The sequence below is a fragment of the Mobula hypostoma genome, chromosome 12 (assembly GCF_963921235.1).
Source record: "Mobula hypostoma chromosome 12, sMobHyp1.1, whole genome shotgun sequence".
In the NCBI taxonomy this organism is placed as follows: domain Eukaryota; kingdom Metazoa; phylum Chordata; class Chondrichthyes; order Myliobatiformes; family Myliobatidae; genus Mobula; species Mobula hypostoma.
In genome coordinates, this window is record NC_086108.1 from 2,988,391 (window position 1) to 3,016,349 (window position 27,959).

The 27,959-nt window shown below is 45.7% G+C and overlaps 2 protein-coding genes across 4 annotated transcripts in view; one reads left to right on the forward strand and one right to left on the reverse strand.

Moving 5' to 3' along the window:
* The window catches only part of sars2 (seryl-tRNA synthetase 2, mitochondrial), a 137,479-nt gene extending 130,127 nt beyond the window's left edge, over positions 1-7,352 (reverse strand). For both annotated transcript variants that reach the window (XM_063063495.1, XM_063063494.1), the window contains exon 1: positions 7,086-7,352. In XM_063063495.1, the coding sequence (XP_062919565.1) occupies positions 7,086-7,334 (249 nt within the window). In that variant the 5' untranslated portion in view covers positions 7,335-7,352. The remainder of the gene's footprint in view (positions 1-7,085) is intronic.
* Positions 7,353-13,893: 6,541 nt separating this feature from the next.
* napab (N-ethylmaleimide-sensitive factor attachment protein, alpha b) overlaps positions 13,894-27,959 on the forward strand; it is a 76,042-nt gene continuing 61,976 nt past the window's right edge. For both annotated transcript variants that reach the window (XM_063063496.1, XM_063063498.1), the window contains exon 1: positions 13,894-14,035. In XM_063063496.1, the coding sequence (XP_062919566.1) occupies positions 13,938-14,035 (98 nt within the window). In that variant the 5' untranslated portion in view covers positions 13,894-13,937. The remainder of the gene's footprint in view (positions 14,036-27,959) is intronic.

Below are 27,959 nucleotides of genomic sequence, written 5' to 3' on the forward strand. Positions count from 1 at the left end.
AAACTCCTAACAGGCAGCAGTGGGAATTGAACCTGTATTGTAAAGTGTTGTGCTAACCACTATGCTACCAAGCCGCCACTAAGTTCAGGTTTTGTTATGTTTTCTAACTTCAAAACATTAAACTCATTCAAATGAAGACATGAGAGTCTGAAATGTGGGTCTAACTTCGAGTTTACTTTAAGCAAGACGCACATGTTACCACATAGTAGTGTGATGACATATGCAATTCACATATTTGTACATATAACCTGTAATGAATTATTTAAATGACCAAGATGAACTGAAGAAGGGTATCAGCCCGAAATGTCGACTGTTTACTCTTTTCCATTGATGCTGCCTAACCTGCTGAGTTCCTCCGACATTTTGTGTGTGTTACTCTGGCCATCGACAATGTCTGACCAGCTGAGTTCCTCCAGCATTTTGTGTGTATTACTCTAACCATCGACACTACCTGACCTACTGAGTTCCTCCAGCATTTTGTGTGTGTTACTCTGACCATCGACACTGTCTGACCTGCTGAGTTCCTCCAGCATTTTGTGTGTGTTACTCTGATCATCGACACTGTCTAACCTACTGAGTTCCTCCAGCATTTTGTGTGTGTTACTCTGACCATCGACACTGTCTGACCTGCTGAGTTCCTCCAGCATTTTGTGTGTGTTACTCTGACCATCGACACTGTCTGACCTGCTGAGTTCCTCCAGCATTTTGTGTGTGTTACTCTGACCATCGACACTGTCTGACCTGCTGAGTTCCCCCAGCATTTTGCTCATGCTGCTGCAGTCAACTCAACTAAACTTTTAAGTTCCCAGTACAATACTGCAAAAAAAAACTGTAATTAGAACACTCATTTATTTATTGAGATAGAAAGTGGAATAGGCCTTTCACACCACTCACCCTCTGATTTAATCCTAGCCTAATCACTGGACAATTTACAATGACCAATTAACCTACCTACTGGTAGCTTTTTGGACTGTGGGAGGAAACCAGAGCACCCGGCAGAAACGCACGTTGTCACGGGGAGAACGTACAAACTCCTACGGGCAGCAGCAGGAATTGAACTTGGGTCACCTGTACTGTGAAGCGTTGTGCTAACCACTATGCTACTATGCCCGCCCTTCATATGATCACTAAGTGTTCACCTCCACAAACTTCTGTCACTTGCCCTGTCTCATTCCCTAATCACAGATCACGGTGGGTGGCAGGTTGGAGATATTACCCCCACCAAAGGAGGCATAAGGCGCTCTTCCCTCTGCTAGCCTGAAAGTCAATCTTGGGCATAGCACCACCCCCACCCCCACAACTGATCAGGGTCAGTGAAGCCACGGGAGCAGGTGGGGGATGGTCATATGAGCAACTGGTACATATCACAAGTCCTGGTTATGTGACCACTGACATCAGGCAGACAATCCCCGAAGAGTATTGATAATGGCTGGGGTCACCTGTCTTGTAAAGACACTGCCCAGAAGGCAATGACAAACCACTTCTGTCGAAAAAAAAAATTTCCAAGAACAATCATGGTCACAGGAAGACAGTGATCACGCATGTCATATGACACGGCATATGACGATGATGATGATTTTCAAGCAGGGATAGGACAGATGTACAGCACATGCGGCTGGCTAGATCGTTCTTCCAGAGAGTAACCACGGCAGAACGATGTACTTTTATATCACTGCTTCTCTAACTCACAGTCAGCTTTTGATGGTCCTGTCTGTGATACCCAGGCCCTCTCTTACATCCAACTGATCAGACTGAACACAGTAAAGCAAAAGACCTATTCGGATGGAGAAGAATACTAGGAAAAGAAAGAACAAAGTAAGTCCATAGCAATATACAAAACACTAGAAGAACTCAGCAGGACAAGCAGCATCTATGGTGGGAAAAGGGCAGTCGACATTGCAGGTTGAGACTGGAAAGAAAGTGGGGAAATAGCCAACACAGAAAGGTAAGGGAAGGGGGTAGAGCAAGAGTTGGGTAACAGGTGAATCCAGGATTGTGGGGGGAGGAATGATAGCCGGAGGGGGAAGGCAAGAGTGGGAATGATAAACACAAGGGATTCTCCAGTCACTGGAAATCCAAAGAAAAGCATAAAAAATGTTGAAGGAACTCAGCAAGTCAGGTAGCTTATGTGGAGAGGAATAGGCAATCTATGTTTCTGGCTGAGACCCTCCATCAGGACTAGAAAGGTAGGAGGAAGAAACGAAATTAGGAAGGTGGGTAGAAGTTGGGAGGTGATAGGTGAGACCAAGTGAGGGAGGAAAGTGGGTGGGCGGGGAGGGGGACGAAGTGAGAACCTGGGAGGTGATGGTTGGAAGAAGTAAAGAACTGAAGCAGAGGGAATCTGATAGGAGAGGAGAGTGGACAATGGGAGAAAGTAAGGGAGGTGAAGATGGGAACTTGAGCGAGGAGTGTGTTGGTGATAGGCAGATTGAGAGAGCAGGGGAGGAGAAAAAGGATGATGGGGCTAGTGGGATTCAGAATTATCACTGGAATATGACATAAAACTGATTATTTTACAGCAGCATTTTCTTAAGAAACTTATACTGGAACTAGACAGCATCCATCAGAATAGATAGATAGATAGACAGACAGACATACTTTATTGATCCCGAAGGAAATTAGGTTTCATTACAGTTGCATCAACCAAGAACGGAGTACAAACATAGCAATACAAAAACCACAAACAATCAAATAATAATATGTAAACCATGCCAGACAGAAATAAGTCCAGGACCAGCCCATTTGCCCAGGGTGTCCAACCCTCCAAGGGAGGAGCTGCAAAGTTTGATGGCCATAGGCAGGCATGACTTCTCATGACACTCAGTGCTGCATCCTGGTGGAATGAGTCTCTGGCTGAATGTACTCCTGTGCCCAAAGGTATAAATGATGTTACACGCCGACGTTGGGTTGGCAGAGGGAGGGACGTACACAACAACCACAATTGCATGTGAGATTTCCCTTGGCAAATAATAAGGCGGAGTCCAACAGCAAAAAGTTCAATATCCAGGCTACAGACACGTTCCTTGATCGTAATATGACCAGGATTGCACCATCTGTTTGTTAACCTGCACAGCAAGCCCCCCCCCTCCTTTACGCTTACCGCTTTCAGTGCACTTTCGGTCAGCCCGAACGGTCTGGAAGCCCTTTATGGAAACGTTTTGGTCGGGTATGTCCTCGTGCAGCCACGTTTCAGTAAAACACATAACACTGCTCTCCCGAAATGTTCCCTGACTCCTGGCTAGCGCCATCAACTCGTCCATTTTATTACCCAGCGATCTCACATTGCCCATAATGAGAGAGGGGCGACACGGCTTATAACTCCTCTTCTCCATAAGTCTCTGTTGTCTCGACCCGGTCCTCTTCCCTCGCCTTTTTGATCCCCCTCTGCATCTTCTGTGTGTTTTCCTCCAGATTTCAGCAGGGGTGTCCGCCGTTCTGCTCGCTAAACCGGCCGGCACAAGCACAATCAGCTGGTCCCTGGAATAAACAATGCGGCCATACTGCTGCCCCGCTAATGAGTCGAGTCCAAATGTAACTGTTTACAGCGCTAAAAACCCAAACAAACCTCTCTCTACCAGCAAGTTAGAGAGGGTACAGCTTCAACGTGATACCGTGAAAAAAAAATACAACAAATAACCTAAGTTAAAAAGTAAGAAAACTAGTCAGAGCGGCTGTAACAGGCTGCATGCGCGACCGGCGCATGCGCACTAATAGAAGCAGAAGTGAGTGAGTATGTGAATATCATGAGAGGGGTCAGGCAAGGTTGTGTCTTCTCACCAGACTTATTCAACCTGTATAGTGAAAATATCTTGAGAAGTATCAAAGACATCAAAGGATTCACAATTGGAGGCCATAATATAAATAACATCAGGTATGCTGATGACATCGTACTAATAGCTGACTCAGAAACAAAACTTCAAGAACTACTCACTATAGTGGCAGCAGAAAGTAATCACAGAGGCCTCTCAATCAACACCAAGAAGACAGAAAGCATAGTCATCTCCAGAAAGACAAACATCCCACAATGTGATCAAGATCGGAAATACAAACATCAAACAAGTCACCAAATTCAGATATCTTGGCAGCGTAATAACAAGTAATGGCAGGTGCGACAGAGATATCAAATACAGAATAGCAATGGCGAAAGAAGCTTTCCAAAAAATGAAGACCATATTAACAGACAGAAGGATGAGCACGCACACTAAAAACAGAACACTGCAGTGCTACATTTATTCTATCCTGACTTATGGAAGTGAATGCTGGACCATTTCCCCAGCAATGGAAAAGAGACTAGAAGCAGCTGAATTATGGTTCTACAGGAGAATGTTAAAAATATCATGGACCACACACACATCAAATGAAGAAGTTCTCAGAAGAGCCCAAGCAGTTCGATCACTCATACCAACAATACGAGAAAGACCACTCCGATTCCTAGGACGCATCATGCAGAAAGATGAACTAGAAAAACTCATACTCTCTGGAAAGATTGAGGGCAGCAAACCTAGAGGAAGACCTCAGCTTATGTACATCAAAAGCCTAGCCAGGTGGCTACACATCGAGGAAATGGAAGCCATCCAAAAAACGAAGGATAGATGTATATGGAAAACCGTGGTCACCAAAGTCCGCATCGGATACGGTACCTAGACAGACAGATAGTATATGCAAAAGCATAAAAATCTATAAATTACAAAAATATATAAGTAGTGCAAAAAAGGAAAAACAAATTAGAGTCTGATGAAGTTTTCAGCCCAAAACATCAACTGTTTACTCTGTTCCATAAATACTGCCTGACCTGCTGAGTTCCTGCACCATTTTGTGTGAATACTAGAGTAGAGCTCCTGGGCTGTTCAGAAATCCAATGGCAGAAGGGTACAAGCTATCCCTAAGTTGTTGAGTGTGGATCTTCAGGTACCCCTACCTCCTCTCTGAGGGTATTAACACGAGGAAAAACATAATACCTTAAAATACTGTTGCAGAATTAGGCCATTTGGCCCATTGAGTCTGTTCTGCCATTTCATCATGGCTGATCCATTTTCCCTCTCAGCCCCAATCTCCTGCCTACTCCCTGATTCCCTCATGCCCTGATCAATCAAGAATGATGATCAACACTGGTGCACCTCAGGTTGTGTGCTTAGCCCACTGCTCTACTCTCTATATACCCATGACTGTGTGGCTAGGCATAGCTCAAATACCATCTACAAATTTGCTGATGATATAACCATTGTTGGTAGAATCTCAGGTGGTAACGAGAGGGTGTACAGGAGTGAGATATGCCAATTAGTGGAGTGGTGCCACAGCAACAACCTGGCACTCAACGTCAGTACGACGAAAGAGCGACTATGGAGTCCAGGAAGGGTAAGACGAAGGAACACATACCAATCCTCATAGAGGGATCAGATGTGGAGAGAGAGAGTTCCTAGGTGTCAAGATCTCCGAGGAGCTAACCTGGTCCCAACATATCAATGCAGCTATAAAGAAGGCAAGACAGTGACTATACTACATTAGGAGTTTGAAGAGATTTGATATGTCAACAAATACACTCAAAAACTTCTACAGATGTACCGTGGAGAGCATACTGACAGGCTGCATCACTGTCTGGCATGGGGGGGGGGGGGCTACTGCACAGGATTGAAAGAAGATGCAGAGGGTCGCAAATTTAGTTGGCTCCATCTTGGGTACTAGCCTACAAAGTACCCAGGATATCTTCAGGGAGTGGTGTCTCAGAAGGGCAGTGTCCATTATTAAGGGCCCCAGCACCCAGGGCATGCCCTTTTCTCACAGTTATCATTAGGTAGGAGGTACAGAAATCCGAAAGCACACACTCAGTGATTCAGGAACAGCTTCTTCCCCGCGGCATTGGATTCCTATATAGACATTGAACCTGTGAACACTAACTCGCTTTTTTGGTATATATTATTTCTGTTTTTGCATGATTTTTAATCTATTCAATATAATTACACTACTAAGTTAACAAATTTCATGATGCATACTGGCGGACAAACCTGATTCCATCAACCTCTGCCTTAAATATGCCCAATGACTTGGCCTCCACAACTGCCAATGGCAGCAATTTCCACAGATTCACCACTCTCTGGCCAAAGAAATTCTCAGCTCCATTCTAAAAAGACACTCCCCATTCTGAGGCTGTGTCCTCTGGTCTTAAGACTCCCCCCTACCGTATGAAACATCCTCTCCACATCCACTCTGTCGAAGCCTTTCACCATTTGTCATGTTTCAATGTGATTTCCCATCATGATTTGTCTGAATTCCACTGAGTACAGACCCAGGGCCATCAAACACCCCTCACATAACAAGCCTTTCAATCCCAGAATCATTTTAGTGAACCTACTTCAAACCCCTTCCAATGTCAGCAAATATTTTCTTAGAATAGGGGCCAAAACTGCTCAGATTACTCTAAGTGAGGCCTTGGCAAGGTGGGGGGGGGGGCAGGGAAGGAGGGATCATCTGAAGTTAGTGAAGTCTAACGAAGAGTGTATGATTGTATGGTGCACAGGTAAAATTAATAGGTCAAAGGGGTGGTAATGCAAGGTGAAACAGCAGAACCAGAGATGGTATTTAAGAAGACAGCAGATGCTGGAAATCTGTGTTGTAGAGGAATTCAGCAGGTCAGGCAGCACTTCTGGAGGAGAACATGGTCACGTTTCAACATGAGACTCTTCATTGGAACTGGTCTGCCCATTGCCTACCTCTGGTGCCACCCTTTCCTCCCATGGTCCACTGTATTCCCCTATCAGAATCCATCTTTTTCAGTCTCTTACCGCTTTCATCTATCACCTCCCAGCTTCATCCCCTCTTCCCCAACCCACCTTCCACTCACCTACCAGCTTACACTCTTCTCCCTCCGTCCACCACCACCTTTTTATTCTGTCTTCTACCCCCTTCCTTTCGAGTCTGATTACTCCAACCTGACCTGCTCAGGTTGTGTTTATGGGTGTGTGTTCCTCAAGATTTTCAGCATCTGTAGAATTTCCTGTGTTTATAATATCAGTTTGTTCATTTTAGTGTATGTTACTACAGGCGCCTACGCGGGGTGATCAGGCGAGCACTTTATCGATGGAACCTACTATATCAGACACATCTTCACCGGTCAGCTCCCCCTTGCGATTCCGCACATTGTCCAGCAGCGCCTGCGTCTGACTGCAGACAAGCCCCATGTCCAGCCGGGGCCTGTCCGAGTAGCCGTCCCTCACATGGTCGTACAGGCTGCTCCTGCTGCACCAGCGCCCGACCGGAGGAGCCCAGCCATGGGAAGGGGAACGGAGCCAACATCGAGCACAGAGCCGCCACACTTCCCTCCACCTGCCGCCCGCCATCTCGATGACCTTCGACACGATGACGTAGTTGCTGCTCTACCAATCAACAGTTCGTCATCTCACCGTCCTTTGATACCCGCCCCATTCCGTGACATCATTACCCCTTCCACCAATCATAAACCCGTCTTTTTTTCGGCTCGGCGTCAGTAACCGCCCAACTCCATGACGTACTAACTCATTCACCAATCAGCCCGCCGGTCGGTGACGTAAGGCTCAAGGCGGACTGGTCTCACGTGATGAGCCGTCAAATTCAATTGGAAAAGTCAAACAAATACATAAATACAAGTGAGTCAGCTGGGGTGATATACTGCGTCCGGTGCTCCCGATGTGGCCTTTTATATATTAGCGAGACCCGACGCAGACTGGGAGATCGCTTTGCTGAACATCTACACTCTGTCCGCCAGAGAAAGCAGGATCTCCCAGTGGCCACACATTTTAATTCCACATCCCATTCCCATTCTGACATGTCTATCCACGGCCTCCTCTACTGTAAAGATGAAGCCACACTCAGGTTGGAGGAACAACACCTTATATTCCGTCTGGGTAGCCTCCAACCTGATGGCATGAACATTGACTTCTCTAACTTCCGCTAGGCCCCACCTCCCCCTCGTACCCCATCTGTTACTCTTTTTTATGCACACATTCTTTCTCTCACTCTCCTTTTTCTCCCTCTGTCCCTCTGAATATACCCCTTGCCCATCCTCTGGGTCCCCCTCCCCCGTCTTTCTTCCCGGACCTCCTGTCCCATGATCCTCTCGTATCCCTTTTGCCTATCACCTGTCCAGCTCTTGGCTCCATCCCTCCCCCTCCTGTCTTCTCGTATCATTTTGCATCTCCCCCTCCCCTTCCAGCTTTCAAATCCCTTACTCACTCTTCCTTCAGTTAGTCCTGACGAAGGGTCTCGGCCTGAAACGTCGACTGTACCTCTTCCTATAGATGCTGCCTGGCCTGCTGCGTTCACCAGCAACTTTGATGTGTGTTGTTTGAATTTCCAGCATCTGCAGAATTCCTGTTGTTTATTATCAAAGTATATATGTCACCATCCACTGCACTGTTGCCGGGCAGTAACTGAAATGCTTCCGTATGTATAACCTTTGTTGCCGTATGGCCGGAATATTCTTTTATATAATGTTTAACTAAAATGGTGCACAGTTTTCAGGCCGTGTAAATATTTCATACTCAGAGCAATAGTTGGTCTGTGCAGCGTAAAAAAAAATAGAGGGACTGGTGTATGCTACCCTGAGATTCACTTTCTTGCAGGCATTCACAGTAAACACAAATGAAGACAATAGAACCAATGAAAGACAGCATGCAAACAAAGATGCATAAACAGCCAATGTGCAACAGAAAACCTTTGTGCAACTGTAAAAAAAAACAATAAATAAGTAATAAATATTGAATCAATGACTTGTAGAATCCTTGAAAATGAGTCCATTAGTTGACTGTTCCAGTGAGTGTAGTTATCCACACTGGCTTAGGAGCCTGATGGTTGTGGGGTAATAACTGTTCCTGAACCTGGTGGTGTGGGACCTGAGGCTCATTGTGGTGAGTGAAGTTATCCACACTGGTTCAGGAGCCTGATGGTTGTGGGGTAATAACTGTTCCTGAACCTGGTGGTGTGGGACCTGAGGCTCATTGTGGTGAGTGAAGTTATCCACACTGGTTCAGGAGCCTGATGGTTGTGGGGTAATAACTGTTCCTGAACCTGGTGGTGTGGGACCGAAGACTCCTGTACCTCCTTCCTGAAGGGAGCAGCAAGAATGGAGCATAACCTAGATGGTGGGGATCCTTGAGGATCGATGCTGTGTTCTGTGACAGTGCTCCTTGTACATGTACTCAATGGACTTTACCTGTGGTAGGCTGTATCGACAAATTTTTGTAGCATTTCCATTCAAGAACATTGTTTTTTTTAAGTTCAAGTTTAACTGTCATTCAACCAAACATTAATACCCATTAATAAGAACATAAGAACATAAGAAGTAGGAGCAGGAGTAAGCCGTCCGGCCCATCGAGCCTCCCCCGCCATTCAATAAGATCATGGCAAATCTGTCCGTAAACTCAGCTCCATCTACCTGCCTCTTCCCCATCACCCTTAATTCTGTTACTATGTAAAAATCTATCTAACTGTTTCTTAAATATACTTAGTGAAGAAGCCTCAACTGCTTCCCCGGGCAGATAATTCTACAGATTCACCACTCTCTGGGAAAAACAGTTTCTCCTCATCACCGTCCTAAATCTTCTCCCCTGAATCTTGAGGCAATGTCCCCAAGTTCTAGTCTCACCTACCAATGTAAACTACTTTCCTACTTCTATCTTATCTATCCCCGTTAAAATTTTGTATATTTCTATAAGGTCCCCTCTCATTCTTCTGAACTCCAGAGAGTATAGTCCCAGACGACTCAATCGCTCCTCATAGGTTAACCCCTTCATCTCTGGAATCAACCTGGTGAACCTCCTCTGCACTGCCTCCAAAGCCAGTATATCCTTCCTCAAGTATGGAGACCAGAACTGCACGCAGTACTCCAGGTGTGGCCTCACCAGTACCCTGTATAGTCGCAGCATGACCCCCCTGCTCTTGAATTCAATCCCTCTAGCAATGAAGGCCAACATTCCATTTATCTTCTTAATAACTTGTTGTACCTGCAAGCCAACTTCTTGCGATTCATGAACAAGCACTCCCAAGTCCCTCTGCACAACAGCATGCTGCAATCTTTCACTATTTAATACAGCCAAATGAAACAGTGTAACTCTGAGGCCAAGTTACAAAACACAACACCAACCATCCCTCACAGCACATAGCACATATAAGCAACACAACAAAATGCTGGTGGAATGCAGCAGGCCAGGCAGCATCCATTGGAAGAGGTACAGTTGACCCTTCTTGGCCCGAAATGTCGACTGTACCTCTTCCAATAGATGCTGCCTGGCCTGCTGCGTTCACCATCATTTTGTGTGTGTTGCTTGAATTTTCAGCATCTGCAGATTTCCTCGTGATAGCACATATAAGATAGCAGTAAATTGCAGTCACACAAAAATACATAATCCAAGTCCCTGAGTCCATGTATATTGCAGCAGTCTGCAGTCAAACACAATACAGCTTGTCTTGGGCCAAGCGAACACTGGGGAAGGGTTGGTGGGGGGGGGGGAGTACTGACAACACACAGTTCATTGCCGTTTGCCAATAAACCAAAATATGAACTTGCAGCATTCCGCGCCTGCAGAAAGTAGAGATGCTGCCATGGTTTCTTTGTAGTGGCACTTACATGCCGGAACCAGGACTGATCCCTCAAAGTGGTAATGCAGAGGAATTTAAAATTTACTGACTCTCTACACCTCTAACCCTTGGCTCCTCGTTCCGTGGTCTGCTCTTTCGTTCTGCTGATGGCAAGTGAGAGGTTGGTGCAGTGACACCATTCTGACAAACTTTCGGTCCCGTTCCTGTCTGCTAATTTGTCACCACCTTTGATTCACCCAACAACAGTGGTGTCACCAGCAAGCTTAGATATGACATTGGAGCTGTGCTTAGGCTTACAGTTTTAAGTGTAACGTGAGTAGAGCAGGGGGGTAAGCACACAGCCTTGTGGTGCACCTGGGCTGATGGAGATTCTGGAGAAGATGTTGTTGCCAATCTGAACTGACCGGGGTCTGTAAGTGAGAAAATCCAGGATCCATTTGCAGAAGGAGGTATTGAGGCCCAGGTCTTGGAGCTTATCGATTAGTTTCGAGAGAATGTGATAGTGTTGAATGCATATCTGTAGTCAATAAAGAGCATTCTGATGTAAGCAAGATTTCTTAAGGTTAGATTATGAGAACACTCAGTCCTCTTTTATTGTCATTTAGAGATGCATACATGCATTAAGAAATGATACAATGTTTCTCCGGAGTGATATCACAGAAAACAGGACAAACCAAAGACTAACACTGACAGAACCACATAATTATACCATATAAGGTTGTCAGAGCCGGTGGAGGTAGTATTAAATTCTCCCAATGGCACGTGCCTCAAATAGCCTCTAAGCCCAGAGGAACCATTTCTACTGACAGGAGAAGGGGCAAAAGTGGGTCACTGGCACCTTAAAACCAGTCGCTTCGGGCAGATGGTGCTCATCAGCCGTGGTTGTCAGCTTATGCAGCAGCAGGAAAACTCTGATCTCAAACCCCTGCTGCCTTTTGGCTATGCACACTCATGGGGAAAGGCTTCAGGAGTCAACCCCCAAGGGGAAAATCAAGAACTGGAGTCCCTAAGGTAGTCCTATGTTGAGTTCAATGCTGACTGGCAACTCCTGCAACACCACTGGTGCCAAACTGCATTGGTCTCTGCCATTCCTTTGTACTTATCAGCTGCATGGAAAGGGGGAGCTTGTTGCATGGGGAACAGCTTGCTCTCTGTATTGTACTGCCCTGGCTTGCGTATCACATAGAGAGCTAGCACGTAACATCCATGTTCGATCCTGACCAACGGACAGCCTCAGAGATGTTTGCGTCTTCATTGTGCAGATGTTCCAATGTTAAAACATTAATATGAGTAATTTTGAGAAAGATCTAGTTAAGGAAGGGAGCCAAGTAGTTAGGTAGTGGTCATGGGTTCATCGGCCTTCCAGAAATCTGACTGTGGAAGGGAAGAAGAAGTCCTAAAACATCTTTAGACTCCTGTACCTCCTTCCTGATGGCAATATTGAGGTGGGGCCATGTCCCGGATGGTGAGGGTCGCGGATGGTGGATGCTGCCTTTCCTGAGGCACCACTTTTGATGATAGCCTCAATAGTGGGGAGGCTGCTGTCTATGTTGGAGCTGACTGAGTTTACAACCCTCTGCAGCTTTTTTTCGATCCTGTGCATCAGCGCCTCCCTACCAGACATACCAAATCTCCTCCAACATACCTCTTAAAGAGGTATAGATGTCAGTGTGCCTTCTTCACCATTACATAAATATGTTGGGCCCAAGACAGATCCTCTGAGATGGAACTTGAAGCTGCTCGCCCTTTCTACTGCTGACCTGCTCATGAGGACTGGTGTGGGATCTCCCTATCCCCCTCTATCTTCCAGTCCAGATGAAGGGTCTTAACCTAAAATGTCACCTGTCCATTTTCTCCCAACTTGCAATGACTTGTGCCTCCTACTCACTTGGCTTCACCTTATCAGAAATATTTCCTTTCTTCAACGTATAAGCTGGCCGCTGGTGGGGTGACATCACCACTAGACTTCAAGGTAAATGGCCCCGGGTTTGAATCCAGCCAGCTCCTTGCATGCTTTCCCTTGCTGCGTTAAGCATCAAGTTAGCACTCAGCTTCATAAAAGCAGACAAAAATGCAAAAGGAACAGTAAAGTTGCCACCCGATGAACCACAAGGTGTGGAAAAGAATAACCTATCCCGCTCCAACTGAAACTACCTTGTTATTTTTTTTTGGTCTTTTCCAGTTCTGATGACGATGTTCGGCCTGAAACATCACCTTTGTTGTTCTTTAACGTTGCTGCCCTGCTTGATGGGTGGAATTTCTATTGAGAAGATTCGGTACGTCTCCTGAACACACAAACACTTCTACAGTTGTGCCATGGAGAGCATTCCAACTGGCTGCCTCACCGTCCAGTATGGGGCTGTGACTGCACAGGATGAAACAAGCTGCAGAGAGCTGTAAACTCAGCCAGCTCCAGCACGGGCACCAGCCTCCCCAGCATCCAGTACATCTTCAAGGAGCGATGCTTCAAGAAGGCGGCATCCATCATTAAGGCCCCCATCTCATTGCTACCATCAGGAAGGAGGTACAGGAGCCTGAAGACACACACTCAACGATTCAGGAACAGCTTCTTCTCCTCTGCCGTCCGATTTCTGAATGGACATTGAACCCATGAACACTAGCTCACTAGAATTTTCCACTACTTATTTAATTTAACTAATTATCTGTACATATTTAGTGTAATTCACATTTTCTGTATTATTATGCATCACATTGTACTCCTGTCGCAAAGTCAACCATTTCACGACATATGCCGGTGATATTAAACCTGATTCTGTGGTCGTCGTGGCTATCCTTCGAGGTCGAGGTTGATGGTTTTTTTGTTCTGTTGATCTACTTATGGGCTCTCAAGAGGCTTATGAGTCCAATCTTGGCTTTGAAAGTTCTTCCGCATTCAGGACAGGTAGTTCCAGATGGCAGATCGGGCTTCTGCCTGTCTTTCCATTTTCTTCTCTTTTCTTCTAATTCTGCTCATCTGTTGGCTTCGAAAGTTTCTGTTCCTTCTCGGATGATGGCTTGCCAGAGCTTCCTGTCCTTGGCATTGGTTTCCCAATTGTTGGTGTCCATGTTACATTTCTTCATGTTGGCTTTTAAGACGTCTTTGAATCTCTTCTGTTGTCCGCCTCTTGTACGCTTGCCTTCTTTAGGCTGGGAGTAGAAGATTTGTTCGGCAGACGTTCGTCTTTCTTGCTGACATGGGCTCCAATGCTTGTTATTTGTGCTTCATTCAGCCCTCTGGTGGAGTATTGCGGAATGATTGACAGGACACCGGCTGACGAGTCACGTGATGCGCGGCGCGGCTTCACAGGGGGCGGGGCCCGGAGCAGGAAGTGACGCCGGGCAAGGTGGGTGAGTTGGGGGCGAGAGCGATGGACAACTCGGCGAAGGAACGGGAGGCGGTCAGCCTGGTGGCCGAGGCGGAGAAGAAGGTGCGCTCGGCGCGCTCCTTCATGGCCACGCTGTTCGGGTGAGAAGCTTCGAGCGGGTGCTGGGGGAGGTGCTGAGCTCCGGTCCCGAGATGGGGGGAGAGGCCACAGCTGCTGAGGCCGGGCCTTGGTGGACGGCGGTGCTGTTGGTATTCTGGTGACGGGGCCGGGTGTATGTCAACATCTGGTAACGGAGACATGGGTGAAGAGTGGGTAACGTCCAGTTGTTGCCCTGAACAGGGGGAGCGAGGACATGGGTTGTTAATATCTGGGGATACCCTGAACAGAGGAGGTAGGACACGGGTGAAGGGTTGTTGACATCTGGTGATACCCGGAAAGGGGGAGGTAGGATACGGGTGAAGGGTTGTTAATATCTGGTGATACCCTGAACAGAGGAGGTAGGATACTGGTGAAGGTTTGTTGACATCTGGTGATAACCGGAACGAGGGAGGTAGGACACGGGTGAAGGGTTGTTGACATCTGGTGATACCCTGAACGGGGGAGGTAGGACATGAGTGAAGGTTCATTAATATCTGGTGATACCTGGAACGAGGGAGGTAAGACACAGGTGAAGGTTTGTTGACATTTGGTGATACCCTGAACAGAGGAAGTAGGACACGGGTGAAGAGTTGTTAATATCTGGTGATACCCGGAACGGAGGTAGGACACGGGTGAAGGGTTGCTGACAGTTGATGATACCCCGAACTGGGGTAGTGAGAATATGGGTGAAAGATTGTTGACATCTGGTTGTTATGACAAAGTGTGTAAAGGGATTAACATGTTAGTTAAACAATAGCAGCACGTTTTTCTGAAAGAAACAGCTGATGATCAACAGATGTGTTAATTTTGTTATTCAATTCTGAGCAATATTTCCTCTTGAAGGTAGCCAGCTAGGGTTTTAGGATGCTTATCTCCTTGTGTAGTCATGTGTAGAGACAGGACAGCTCCAGTCTGTTTTCTGTATGTGAGCCATTATTCCTATTTTGTAATTTGTCTTTCAGGACTGTCATGTAGTAGATAACTTTGACTCCAGCCTGTCTTGTGTGTGGGGTATCTGAACGAATATGTCCATTCGTAAGGGGAATTGTGAGTTAGTTGGTGGATCGGGCAGGAACAGTCACAGACTGTTCCTGTTTGAGCGACGAACTGAGTAAGCCCCGGGTGCTTTGAATAAAGACTTTGTACTTATGTGGTCTCTGTGTGACTTTATCCGGATTAGACTTCCACAGTTACCCTGAACAGGGGGAGCGAGGACCTGGGTGAAAGATTGATTGACATCTTTGTCAACAAAAATGAGTGAGTTAGTTGGTGGATCGGGCAGGAACAGTCACAGACTGTTCCTGTTTGAGCGACTAACTGAGTAAGCCCCGGGTGCTTTGAATAAACACTTTGTACTTATGTGGTCTCTGTGTGACTTTATCCAGATTCGACTTCCACAGTTACCCTGAACAGGGGGAGCGAGGACCTGGGTGAAGGGAGGTTGATATCTGGTAATGCCACGAACAGGGGGAGTGAGGACGTGGGTGAAGGGTTGTAGGTGTCTGGGTAATGTCCTGAATAAGGCTGTGGGGGTGATGATGGGCTGTTTGCATCTGGTTGATGCCCTGGCAGAGGAGGGAGGAGATGGATTAAGCATTGTTGGTGCCTGATTGATGCCCTGGCAGGAGAGGGAGGTGAAGCGTTATTGGTGTCTGATTGATTTATGCACCTTTTAGTCTGTATCTGTACTTCTAACTTTATTTTTTTTTATAATTTGCATGTTGTACCCTGACCAACACATCTCAACAAATTCCAAATACATGGGAATGTATATGGTGAAAAAAAATTGACCTTTTAGCCCATGATCCTGCGTGATTTTATATTGAACACAGGCTATGTCGTGCTCTGATTAAGTTGAGCCCTGGTTAGACGGTACCTAAAATAATGTGTACAGATCTAGTTTCCCCCAGACTGAGTGTAATGTGCTGTTTAAGATTTTCACTGCTATGCTGTGAGGTAGTTTATATTAGCAGTTTTCTGTAAAAACTCTGTGCCATGCTGGAAAGTGTGTTTGGTCTTCAGCTAAGATAAGGACCCATATTATAGAAACATAGAAAATAGGTGCAGGAGTAGACCATTCGTCCCTTCGAGCCTGCACCGCCATTTATTATGATCATGGCTGATCATCCAACTCAGAACCCCACCCCAGCCTTCCCTCCATACCCCCTGACCCCCGTCGCCACAAGGGCCATATCTAACTCCCTCTTAAATATAGCCAATGAACTGGCCTCAACAGTTTCCTGTGGCAGAGAATTCCACAGATTCACCACTCTCTGTGTGAAAAAGTTTTTCCTAATCTCGGTCCTAAAAGGCTTCCCCTTTATCCTCAAACTGTGACCCCTCGTTCTGGACTTCCCCAACATCGGGAACAATCTTCCTGCATCTAGCCTGTCCAATCCCTTTAGGATCTTATATGTTTCAATCAGATCCCCCCTCAATCTTCTAAATTCCAACGAGTACAAGCCCAGTTCATCCAGTCTTTCTTCATATGAAAGTCCTGCCATCCCAGGAATCAATCTGGTGAACCTTCTTTGTACTCCCTCTATGGCAAAGATGTCTTTCCTCAGATTAGGGGACCAAAACTGCACACAATACTCCAGGTGTGGTCTCACCAAGGCAGTTTCCCCACCACCGACGTTAGGCTAACCGGTCTATAATTCCCCGGTTTCTCTCTCCCTCCTTTTTTAAAAAGTGGGGTTACATTAGCCACCCTCCAATCCTCAGGAACTAGTCCAGAATCCAGCTTTGGAATGTGAGTCAGACAGTCGGGATGGTGGATGTGACAGAAGGTTCTAGAGAGCTATGGGGAAGGGTTTTCTGAAGGACAGTGGTCTGGGTTGGGGTCTTTTGGCAGGAGATGTGGAATGGTGCACAAGGTAAGATGCCATACAATGCCGTTGGAAGGAGAGTTGCAGTTGGAAGAAGTGCTTTGTACAGATAAATAGCTCCAAGGAGGAAGTGCCAATAAGTTCATTCAAGACAGGCTTTGAGGGAAGTTCGGAATGTGGCGGGTGCTTTCACATAGACCGTGGGTCCAACGTGTGAGTAAGAGATACACCCCCAACTACTCTCGAATAAGCTCCAATGTTATGTGCACATTGGACTGGTTTAACTGTAATCGGCCCTTTTTTCTTTTTCTGTAAACGTTTGTTAGAGTTGAAAATCTGGTACATATACTTTCTTTATAATCTTATGCTGGTGTATGATTTGTCATTTCTGGGCTACAGGTAACTACTTGCACAGCATTTGCTCAAATCAAGGTTTCTTTAATTGGAGCATCACGACGTTCCTGTTTGCGTGAACGTCACGTCCAGGACTGGTATGTTGTTTATGACAGGTGGCCATCTCACCGCTGAGTCACGTGGCTGTCAGCTGAGTTAGCCTGAGCCCTGGTGAGAGGGTTACATTTGTGGTGGCCCGTATAGGATTCAGGAATGTTGTGTAAGGATGGATTAAGTGGTTTATTTGTGCTTAAGCCAGTGCTTAAACTACTGTTTGTGGGAAGTGAGGTGTGTCGTAATTAAGGTACTTTATTATGGATGCTGCAGGGAGTAAGGTTTGGTGGCTATTCGAAAAGGATATCCATAAGTCATGCTTGTGTTCTGATTGGGGTGGATGTCTGAATTCCTGATGAACTGCTACTAAGAGTGCTGAGTTCTGTAAAAGTGGTGGGAAAAGTTACACACATTGAAAGGCGTTTTGACTAATCAGCTGGTAAATATGTCATGTTAGTCCAGACTACCGGTGACGTAACTGAAGTCGTGCTGCCTGATACGATAAGGGCACCTGGAGTGGTGGGGCCATGGGCAGTCTGTATTTTTTTAGAGAAGGGATGGAATATACAAAGGGTCAGGACTCTAAAGGAAGAAGGAGAGAAGCTGTCTGCCTACCTTTCAGGATGGAGAAGCTACTGCACTGTTTGTGCCTCAAAGGGGGCATTCAACTGTCTGAGAGAATTTGCTTGAGGATGGAGCAAGTTGTGAAGGCATGCTGTCACATGGTGTGATTGCTCTATGTATTCAAATAACCCGCAAGATGAGCCCTCCTCCATCTGTTACCAAGTTGGTCAGAATGCCAAATACCAGGAGCTGGTAGTGCGGTGCCACAGACAGATGAAAGGCACTGCTTGCTGTGCAGAACCTGCTTTCTCTTTGGCATTGTGGGGGGTGGGGGGGGGGAATCAAGACCGTCACAGAGGCTGCTCAGTGAGCTTCCAGATGGCTATGGTGTGATCAGTGGACCAGTGTTGCTGGGACACAAGCCGGGGCTTGATCAACCCTGGCTGGGTCACCTGGCGAGAATGGCTGATGTTGAAAGACCCGAAGCGCCCAGCTTGCATCACTGATGATGTGCCCCATCGCGCCGTAGGGTGCACCTCAGAATCAGCTTGGGGCATTCCAGAGTTCAGAGTTGAATTCTGGTACCATCTGTAAGGAGTTTGTACGTTCTCCCTGTGACAGCTGGGGCTTCCTTCAAAGCAACATACACAAAATGCTGGGGGGGGGGTCACGTGATGACGTGGGATTGAGACGTGTAAATCTAGCTCTCACGTAAAAAATCAGCAAAGTACCGTTTAAACAAAGTAAAGTTAATAAATACTTTCCGAAAACTACTTATAAACTTTGTAAGACTACTCTACGATATGCCTCGTAAACCGCAACAGAAGAAGTCTGTTGTTGTGAAGTCGCCACAAGATGTGAAGAAAAAAGGGCCAACTGCAGCGATGGAGCCTCGGATTCAGGTTGGATCTCCTTCGGAGGAGACTCATTTTATCTCTGGCATAGAAGAGCAATGGCGCCGGTAGTGGTCTCTCGGAAGAAGATGCCGGAAATGCGCATGCGCAAATCGACACAATTTAAACTACAAGAACCGACGGCCTCTGTAACTGAAAGTGACTCAGAGTCAGAATTGGATATCGCAGAGAATACAGATGAAGAGGAGGAGGAAGAACTGGAAGAGACTGGAAGTAAAGGAGACGACGGAGACATAAGAGAGGCTTTATTGCAATTAACGGCTGAACTAAGAAAATTAAGAACAGAGTTTAGAGACGTGAAGATGTGCTATGATAAAGCTATGAAAAGACAGGATAAAATGGATAAGAAACTTCAGAAGATGGAAAGAACACTGGAGCATATTAATGATAGAGTGGAAAAAACAGAAAATAATGTGCTGGTCTGGAACACGGAAAGAAATCGACTCTTGGAGAAAGTGGACGTGTTGGAAAATTTTAGTAGACGTAATAACATTAAAATTGTTGGTCTTAAAGAAGGTACAGAGGGAGATAATCCAATTGAATTTTTTCAAAGATGGATCCCGAAAACCTTGCAAATGAAAGAGGAAGACCGATCAATTGAAATTGAGCGGGTACATAGAGCTCTAAGACCAAAACCACAAGATGACCAATATCCACGATCAATTTTAATAAAATTCTTAAGATTTCAAGATAAAGAAAGGATTCTACGGGCGGCTGCCCAAGCTGACAAGAAGAGAAAAGGGCCACTAATGATAGAAGGGAAGAAAATTTTTTTCTACCCTGACATAAGTTAGGAACTTTTGAAAAGAAGGAAGAAGTTTAATCCAGTGAAAAAAGCCCTATGGGATCACGGTTATCAAATTATATTGCGTTATCCTGCAACCTTGAAGATTTTCTTGCCTGGTGGAGAAAAAAGATTTTTTGATGATTACCGGAAAGCGGAGGAGTTTGTGCGAGATTCTTTGAATATTCACCAGATACAAGAACAAACTTAGGAGAGCGAGGTGGATTGAAGATGAAGACTGGATCAAGGATTAGGCCTGTTGAATTTTTAGGCGGATGAATATATAAATATATTATTATATGAGGGAGGGGAAGAAAGGTTAAAATTTGAGGAATATTAGCCGGGAATAATAACATTAATTTTTTTCTATATATATATAATTTTTTGTTACGGGGGAGCTGGAAGAAACACTGACCAATCGCTACGTTATTCATGTGTGCAAACGTGGCAACAGCCAGGACCCGCACAATGGAGGGGGGTAGTGTTGTGTATCTTTTTATTCACAACATTAGTGGAGGGGTATTTTGTTTTTTCTTTTTTTGTATCTTATCTATTTTTTTTTCTTTTTACCTGGATGATTGGGAGGGAAACACATAGCAATATGGTGAAGTTCAAAGAGATTCCCCAGGGAACTATGAGAGTTGAGAAGCTAAGTAATGTTTTAGATTTTAAGAGATAAATATGTAACAATTTTAATATTTGGAGCCCTTATTTATAGCTCCGATGATGAAGATCTTGGTTCCTTGGGGAAAGTAACAAATATATATAAAATTTATTTTTATCCCATGGAGCATTGCAAACCTTCTAATATTCAGGCGGTTCTTTTTTTTTTCTTTTTTTCTTTTCTTTTTAGGTAGGAGTATATATCGGGGGGGGAGGGTTAAGGAGAGGGGGAAGGTAGATTTTTTTTCTCATGTATCACTTTGAAAACAATAAAAATTCTATATTAAAAAAACACACAAAATGCTGGAGGAACTCAGCAGGTCATGTATGGAAATGAATAAACAGTAGATGTTTCTGGCTGAGACCCTTCAGCTGGACTGAGATGGGAGGGGGAAGATGCCTGAGTAAAAAGGAGAAAGAGGCTAGCTGGGAGGTGATGGATGAAGCCAGGTGGGTGGGAAGGGTCAAAGGCTGGAGAGGAAAGAAGTTGATCGGAGAAAGGGCCGACCATAGGAGAAAGAGGAGGAAGAGGGGACCCAGCGGGAAGTAAAAGGCAGGTGAGAAGAAATAAAAGGTCAAAGTGGGGAGTAGCAGAGGTGGGGGGGTGGAATTTGTTCACTGGAAGGAGACATTGATATTCATACCATCAGCTTAGAGGCTAACCAGATGGAACTTAAGGAGTTGCTTGTGGGTGGCTTCATCTTGGTACGAGAGGAGGCCATGGATTAACATGTCAGAATGGGAATTAAAATGTTTGGCCTCTTCTGGGTGCTCCTGTTTCCTCCCATGATCCAAAGCCATGTTAGTAAGTTAACTGGTCATTGTAAATTGTCCAGTGATTAGGCTAGGATTAACTAAGTGAGTTGCTGGGTGGTGTAGCTCATTGGGCTGGAAGGGCCCATTCCACACATAAAATTTTTAAAAATGAATACAGCTTGGATGTTAGGGAATCAAAAGTTTAATAGAAGAAGACAGTGCTGAGTTAAAGGATCAGTCACACCATTAAATAATGGTGCAGGCGTGAGGGGATCAAAATAAGGCCGCCCTCAGGATGGAGGAGCAACACCTTGTATTTCGTTTGGGTAATCTGCAAACTGATGGCACAAATATCAATTTCTCCTCCTGGTTAAAACAAAGCTCCCCCCCCCCCTCCCCACCACCACCTATCTTCTCTATTCCTTACTCTAGACTCTTGCCTCTTCTCTCCCCCTGGGTCCCCTCCTCCCCTATCCTCTCTCCTCTCCTATCAGGTTCCTTCTTCCCCAGACCTTTACCTTTCCCACCCACCTACCTTCACCTGTCCCCTTCCAGCTTTTCTCTTTCCCCTCAGCCCCCTGCCCCCCCCCCAATCTTTTTATTCTGGCGTCTTCCCCTTCCTTTTCAGTCCTGAAAAAGGGTCTTGGCCCAAAATGTTGTCTGTTTATTCATTTCCATAGATGCTGAATGACCTACTGAGTTCCTCCAGTGTTTTGTGTGTGTTGCTGAGGGGGTTGCTAACATGCTTCTATTTGTAATACTTAGGACTTCTAAGTAGATTGTTGTAACATATGAATGGAAATCCTTTGTTTTTCAGTGAGAACCACTAATCAGTATAGAAGCTGAAGCTCCCTGGCTTGATTTGGCTTGATTTATGAATTTAAACATGCCCTCTCTTCCAGAGTAACAACTGTACTGCGAGATACCATTTGGCTGCCAACTTCATCGTGGCTCCCTGTGGGGTGTGCCTACTTGTCCAGTTTTCCCTGCTCCTCCTCCATAATGCTGTAATTAATTCCTTTTTGAAAATTGATATTTCCCGGTTCAGGAACACTTATTATCCCTCAATTATCAGGTTCTTGAACCAGAGTTGCTCACTCCACTTCAATCGCCCCATCACTGAGTTGTCCCCATAATCTATGGACTAATTTTCAAGGACTCTTCATCTCATGGTCTTGATATTTATTGCTTGCCTATCTGTCTATCTCAAACACAAGAAAATCTGCAATTGCTGGAAATACAAAGGAACACACAGAATGCTGGAGGAACTCAGCAGGTCAGGCAGCATCTATGGAAAAGAATAAACAGTTGACTTTTCCGGCCAAGACCTTTCGTCAGGACTGAAAGGGAAGGGGGCTTTGGGGGTGAGGGGGAAGAGGCTGACTGGAAGATGGTGGGTGAAGCCAGATGGGTGGGAAAGGTCAAGGGCTGGAGGAGAAAGCATCTGATGGGAGTGGAGAGTGGACAATAGGTCTCTCTGTCTCTCTTTTTCTCATTGGTTTCACATGGGAGTTATTTTACATATAGCAAGTTTCCCCTTATTCTTCCCCATCTTTAACCCATCACTTTGAATTTATTCTCTGCTTCTTGAAGCATTGATGGAGAGTATTGGCACTGTGTTAAGATGCAGGATATTTTCAACAATATCTAAACTTGTAACCAGCTTGTGCATTGCTATTAGGTTCCACCCCCACCACCCCAGCCTCCTTTGCTACAAGGAGAGCACCAGCTTCTCCACTCTAACCTTTCATCATTCTTAGACCCAGTCTAGTAAAGTATCTGAGCACCTTATCACGGACCCTTACAAATGTCCAAAAGTGTGGTAGTGTGGTGACCAGAATTAATAACACTGCAACACACACAAAATGCTGAAGGAACTCAGCAGGCCAGGAAGTCGACATTTCGAGCCGAAACCTTGTTAATAACACTGCATCTCATTCCTTCAACTTCTCAGTTTGCTTCTGTCAAGATGTGTTTCACTTGTTCTTTCTCTTTTTTTGTGTGTGTGTGTGGGGGGGATTTGAGGGCCGATGTTCTTGCGTTTCGTGCAGGGTGGGAGGATTTGCGGGGGGGATTTGAGGGCTGATGTTCTTGCGTTTCGTGCAGGGTGGGGGGATTTGAGGGCTGATGTTCTTGCGTTTCGTGCAGGGTGGGGGGGATTTGGGGGCTGATGTTCTTGCGTTTCGTGCAGGGTGGGGGGGATTTGGGGGCTGATGTTCTTGCGTTTCATGCAGGGTGGGGGGGATTTGGGGGCTGATGTTGCGTTTCGTGCAGGGTGGGGGGGATTTGGGGGCTGATGTTCTTGCGTTTCGTGCAGGGTGGGGGGGATTTGGGGGCTGATGTTCTTGCGTTTCGTGCAGGGTGGGGGGGATTTGGGGGCTGATGTTGCGTTTCGTGCAGGGTGGGGGGGATTTGAGGGCTGATGTTCTTGCGTTTCGTGCAGGGTGGGGGGGATTTGAGGCTGATGTTCTTGCGTTTCGTGCAGGGTGGGGGGGATTTGGGGGCTGATGTTCTTGCGTTTCGTGCAGGGTGGGGGGGATTTGGGGGCTGATGTTCTTGCGTTTCGTGCAGGGTGGGGGGGATTTGGGGGCTGATGTTCTTGCATTTTGTGTGTGGGGGGGATTTGGGGGCTGATGTTCTTGCGTTTCGTGCAGGGTGGGGGGGATTTGTGCCCCGATGTTCTAGTTGGGTGCGGTGGTTTGGGGGGGGGGGTTTGATGATCATGTTGCCGTTCTCTTTTTGTGCGGTGAGAGGGGTGGTTTGTTGTTTCTCCTGAGCTGATGTCCATGTTTTTTTTCTTTGTTTCGTGGCTATATGGCTAAAGAAATACCTCATCTGTGTTTTAAATGGACGTCTTTCTATTCTGAGGCTGTGTCCCCTCTAGTCTTAGATACTCCCACCATAGGAAGCATCCACTCCACATCACGGCCTTTCAATAAGATTGAAAGAGTACAGAGTAAGTTTACAAGGGTATTGTTGGGACTTGTGGACCTGAATTATAGAGAATGGTTGAATAGGGTAGGACTTCTTTTTTCCCCTCTGGAGTGTAGGAGAAAGAGAGGAGATTTGATAGTTATACAAAATTATGAAGAGTGTAAATAGGGTAGGGTGGTAGGGTGGAGGTATGTCTCTACCAGAGGAGGTGTAAGGCACTCCTTCCCTCCACTGACCTACAGGCCACCCTTGGGCAAAGTGCAGCACCTGCTTAGACCCTTTTCTCTCACCCCCCTGAATCAGGGTCACATGAAGCCATGGGAGCAGGTGCTGGATGGCCGGATGAGCAGCTGGTATATATCACAAGTCCTGGTTATGTGACCACTGACATCAGGCAGACAATCTCTGAAGAGTATTGATAATGGCAGGGGGTCACTGCCCAGAAGAAGGGAATGGCAAACCAGTTCTGCAGAAAAAAATTGCCCAGAACAATCACGGTCATGGAAAGACAATGATCGCCCTTGTCAGATGACACGGCGCTCAACGAACGAGCCTACATAAGGTAAAAGCAAGCAGGCTTTTCCCACTGAGGTTCTGTGAGACTAGAACTAGAGGTTATAGATTAAGAGTGAAAGGTGAACTGTTTAAGGGGAACCTGAGGGGGAACATCTTCACTCAGAGGGTGGTGCAAGTGTGGAATGAGCTCCCAGTGGAGGTGATGAATGTGAGTTTGATTTCATGAGAAGTTTGGATAGGTACATGGACGGTAGGGGTATGGGGTGGGGGTCTGTGGTCCCAGTGCGGGTTGATAGGCTAGGCAGAATAACTTTTTGACATCGACTAGATGGGCGGAAGAGCCAGTTTCTGTGCTGCTGTGCCCCATAAACCCTTGCAAACTCGCTCCAGTGTGGTGACCAGAATTCTGCTCATTTGCCGGTGATACCTGTGCCATGTGAGTTTCTCCTGTGCTCTGGTTTCCTGCCACATTCCAACAACATGCGGGTAAGTAGGGAATTTTCCACTAAACTGCCCTTGTGTGATGCCTGTGGCAGAACCTGGGGGGAGGCTCAAGATGTGGGGACAGTTAAATAAGTTTCATTTTATGGTTGATGGTCAGCGTAGACTCTGAGGGCAGGTGTTGAATGATTCTATGCACCACTAAACTATAATAGAGAAATTCCAGAGCACTTTCTTCATTTGAAACTCTCATCTTAGTTCTGTCAGCTAAATTGAGAAGCTTTTGGTTTTAAATGTTGCCTTGAAGACATTGGAATAATAGTCGCCATCATTATGTGCAGTGTTGTATGATGTAGACAGTTATGGTTTTCCCATGACCGTGGTTGTCGTAGGCAAGTTTTTCTCCAGAAAACCTCGGCCATCGCTTTTTTCTGAGCAGTGTCTTCACAAGATGGGTAACCCCACCGCCAGCCATTATCAATACTCTTCAGTGATTGTCTGCCTGACGTCAGTGGTCGTATAACCAGAACTTGTGATATGCATCAGCTACTCATGGCTTCACATCAGCTTGATTTTGGGGGTGGGGGGGTGGGGGGGGTTGCTAAGCAAGTGCTACACCTTGCCCAAAGGTGACCTTCAGGCTAGCAGAGTGCCTTGCAGCTCCTTTAGCAGAGATGTATCTCTACCCCGCTATCCCTGAATAGTATTGGTGCCAATGCCTTTATCTACCCCAAACGGAGTTTTTTCCTGCAACTAATTAAAGTAACATATTGCACCATTTTTATAATTTAATGTTCTATTTCAGTTTGCTTTGACTGCATCCAAATGAAGCAGCCATGTATCTCTGTTAATATTGGAATACCAAAGATGTCTGTTATCCTGTAGTAATTATACAATTTGTTTACCATACATATTTACTTGGGGTCGCAAGCTCAGATCATATTTCCAGTCTAATAGAATTCCTCCTGCCCCATGTTGAAACTTATAAGTAGCTCATGAAAAAAAAAATAAACTGCTATTTCTCTTAAGTAATTTCTCTGAAATGTTCAGACACTTTCTCTGAAGATCTTGATTAGTAGGCTTCCTATTGATCGAAGTCGACCATGGATGTTGAGTCCTGGCTGTCTACATGATGTGCAAGCCATGACTTTACAATAAGGAGAGCAAGTGGTTGCCCATGCAGCAAGCTCCCCCTCTCCATGCATCTGGCGAATCCAAAGGAACGGCTGAGGCTGATAGAGTTTGGCACGAGTGGTGCCACACGAGTTGCCAGTCAACACAGGACTGCCTTAGGGACTCCAACTCCAGATTTTTCCTTGGGGTTTGCTCCTGAAACCTTCTCCATGAATGGGTATAGGTGCAGGGCAGTGGAAGTCTGAAATCTGAGCTTTCCTTCTAGAAGAGCTGCCAACCACGGCTGCCCAGAGAGACTGCTATTAAGGCACCAGTAACCCACCTTTGCCCTTCTCCTGTCAGTAGAAATGGTTCTGCTGGGCTTAGTAGCCAAGCCAGACATGAATGCCAGGAGCTGGACTTGGTTGTCAGAGGCTATTTGGAATGCTTGGTATTGGGATCATTGAGTAAGCACTGGGAGCTACTCCCTCTGACTCTGACAGCCTTAAGGAACTAAGTTCTTGATTAATCACTAAAGATTATTACATCTTGTTTTGAGAATGAGTATATTCAATATCCTAAGTGTAATATTGTAAACAATTGATTGGGAGGTAGCACTCCAGGTAAATCTTCAATCCATCACTTCAGAACAAGAATGAATAATAATCTGAAACATTGCTGAAAATGTCAGTAGGATTTGTATTTTGAGCAATATGAATAAATCTGTTGGAGGAACCCAGCAGGTCAAGCAGCTTCTGCAGCAGGGAGGGTCAAGGAATTATCGATGTTTTGGGTCAACTTGGCGATTCGGTTATTCAGAGGCTCCCAGTGAGTTCCTCCAGGAGACTGTTCTAGATTCTAGTATCTGCAGTTTCCTGTACAGCCAAAGATACCCTCTGAGACTTGAGGACCTGGGTTGTAATGGAGATTGACTAGGTTCAGAATTTATTCCCAGATGTGTAGGAGAATGAGGGGAGATTTGATAGAGGTGCGCACAATTGAGGGTTAAATGCAGCAGGCTTTTTCCACTGAGGTTGGGTGAGAGGTCATGGGTTAAGGGTGAAAGGTGAAATGTTTAAAGGGAACATGAAGGGGAATAACTTCTCTGAGTGGTGAGAATGTGGAATGAGCTGCCAGTGTAAGTGGTAGATGCAGGTGCGATTTTAGCATTAAAGAGAAATTTGGATAAGTAAATTCTACTTCTGCAGAAAATTTTTGCCAAGAAAGACCACGGTCGCCCACGACATACGACATGACACATAAAAAACGGCATCAGAATCATATTCGGGTTTAATATCACTGGCATGTGTTGTGAAATTTGTTAACCTTGCAGCAGCAGTACAAAGCGATACACGATAATAGAGTGGAAAAAATGAATTACAGTGTGTGTGTGTGTATATATATGTATGATGGTAGCAATGGGAAGAGGGCATGTCCTGAGTGATGGGGATCCTTAATGATAGATGCTGTCTTCCTAAAACTTTTCTCCTTGAAGATGTCCTGGAAACTAGAGTTGCTAGTACCTACGATGGAGCTGACTAAGTTTACAACTCTCTGCAGTTTACTTCAATCCTGTGCAGTAGCAACCCCTCCCCCCGTACCAGACGGCGATGCAGCTAGTCAGAATGCTCTCCATGATACATCTGTAGAAATTTTCGAGTGTTTTAGGTGACAAACCAAATCTCCTCAAACTCCTAATGATAAGTATATGGGTGGAAGAGGTTTGGAGGGCTGTGATTCAGCTATAGGTCGATGGGACTAGGCAGAATAATAGTTTGGTATGGTCTAGATGGGTTGAATGGCCTGTTTCTGTGCTGTGATATTCTGTTACTCTCTATAAACTTGATTGCAACTTCAAGACAGGATCAGTACCTCTTGAAGTAAAAATGTTTTCTATCTCTATCTATTGAATAGCTGGTACATTCTATTTCATCTATTGAAATGCCCTCTATCCAGTTTTAAGGAA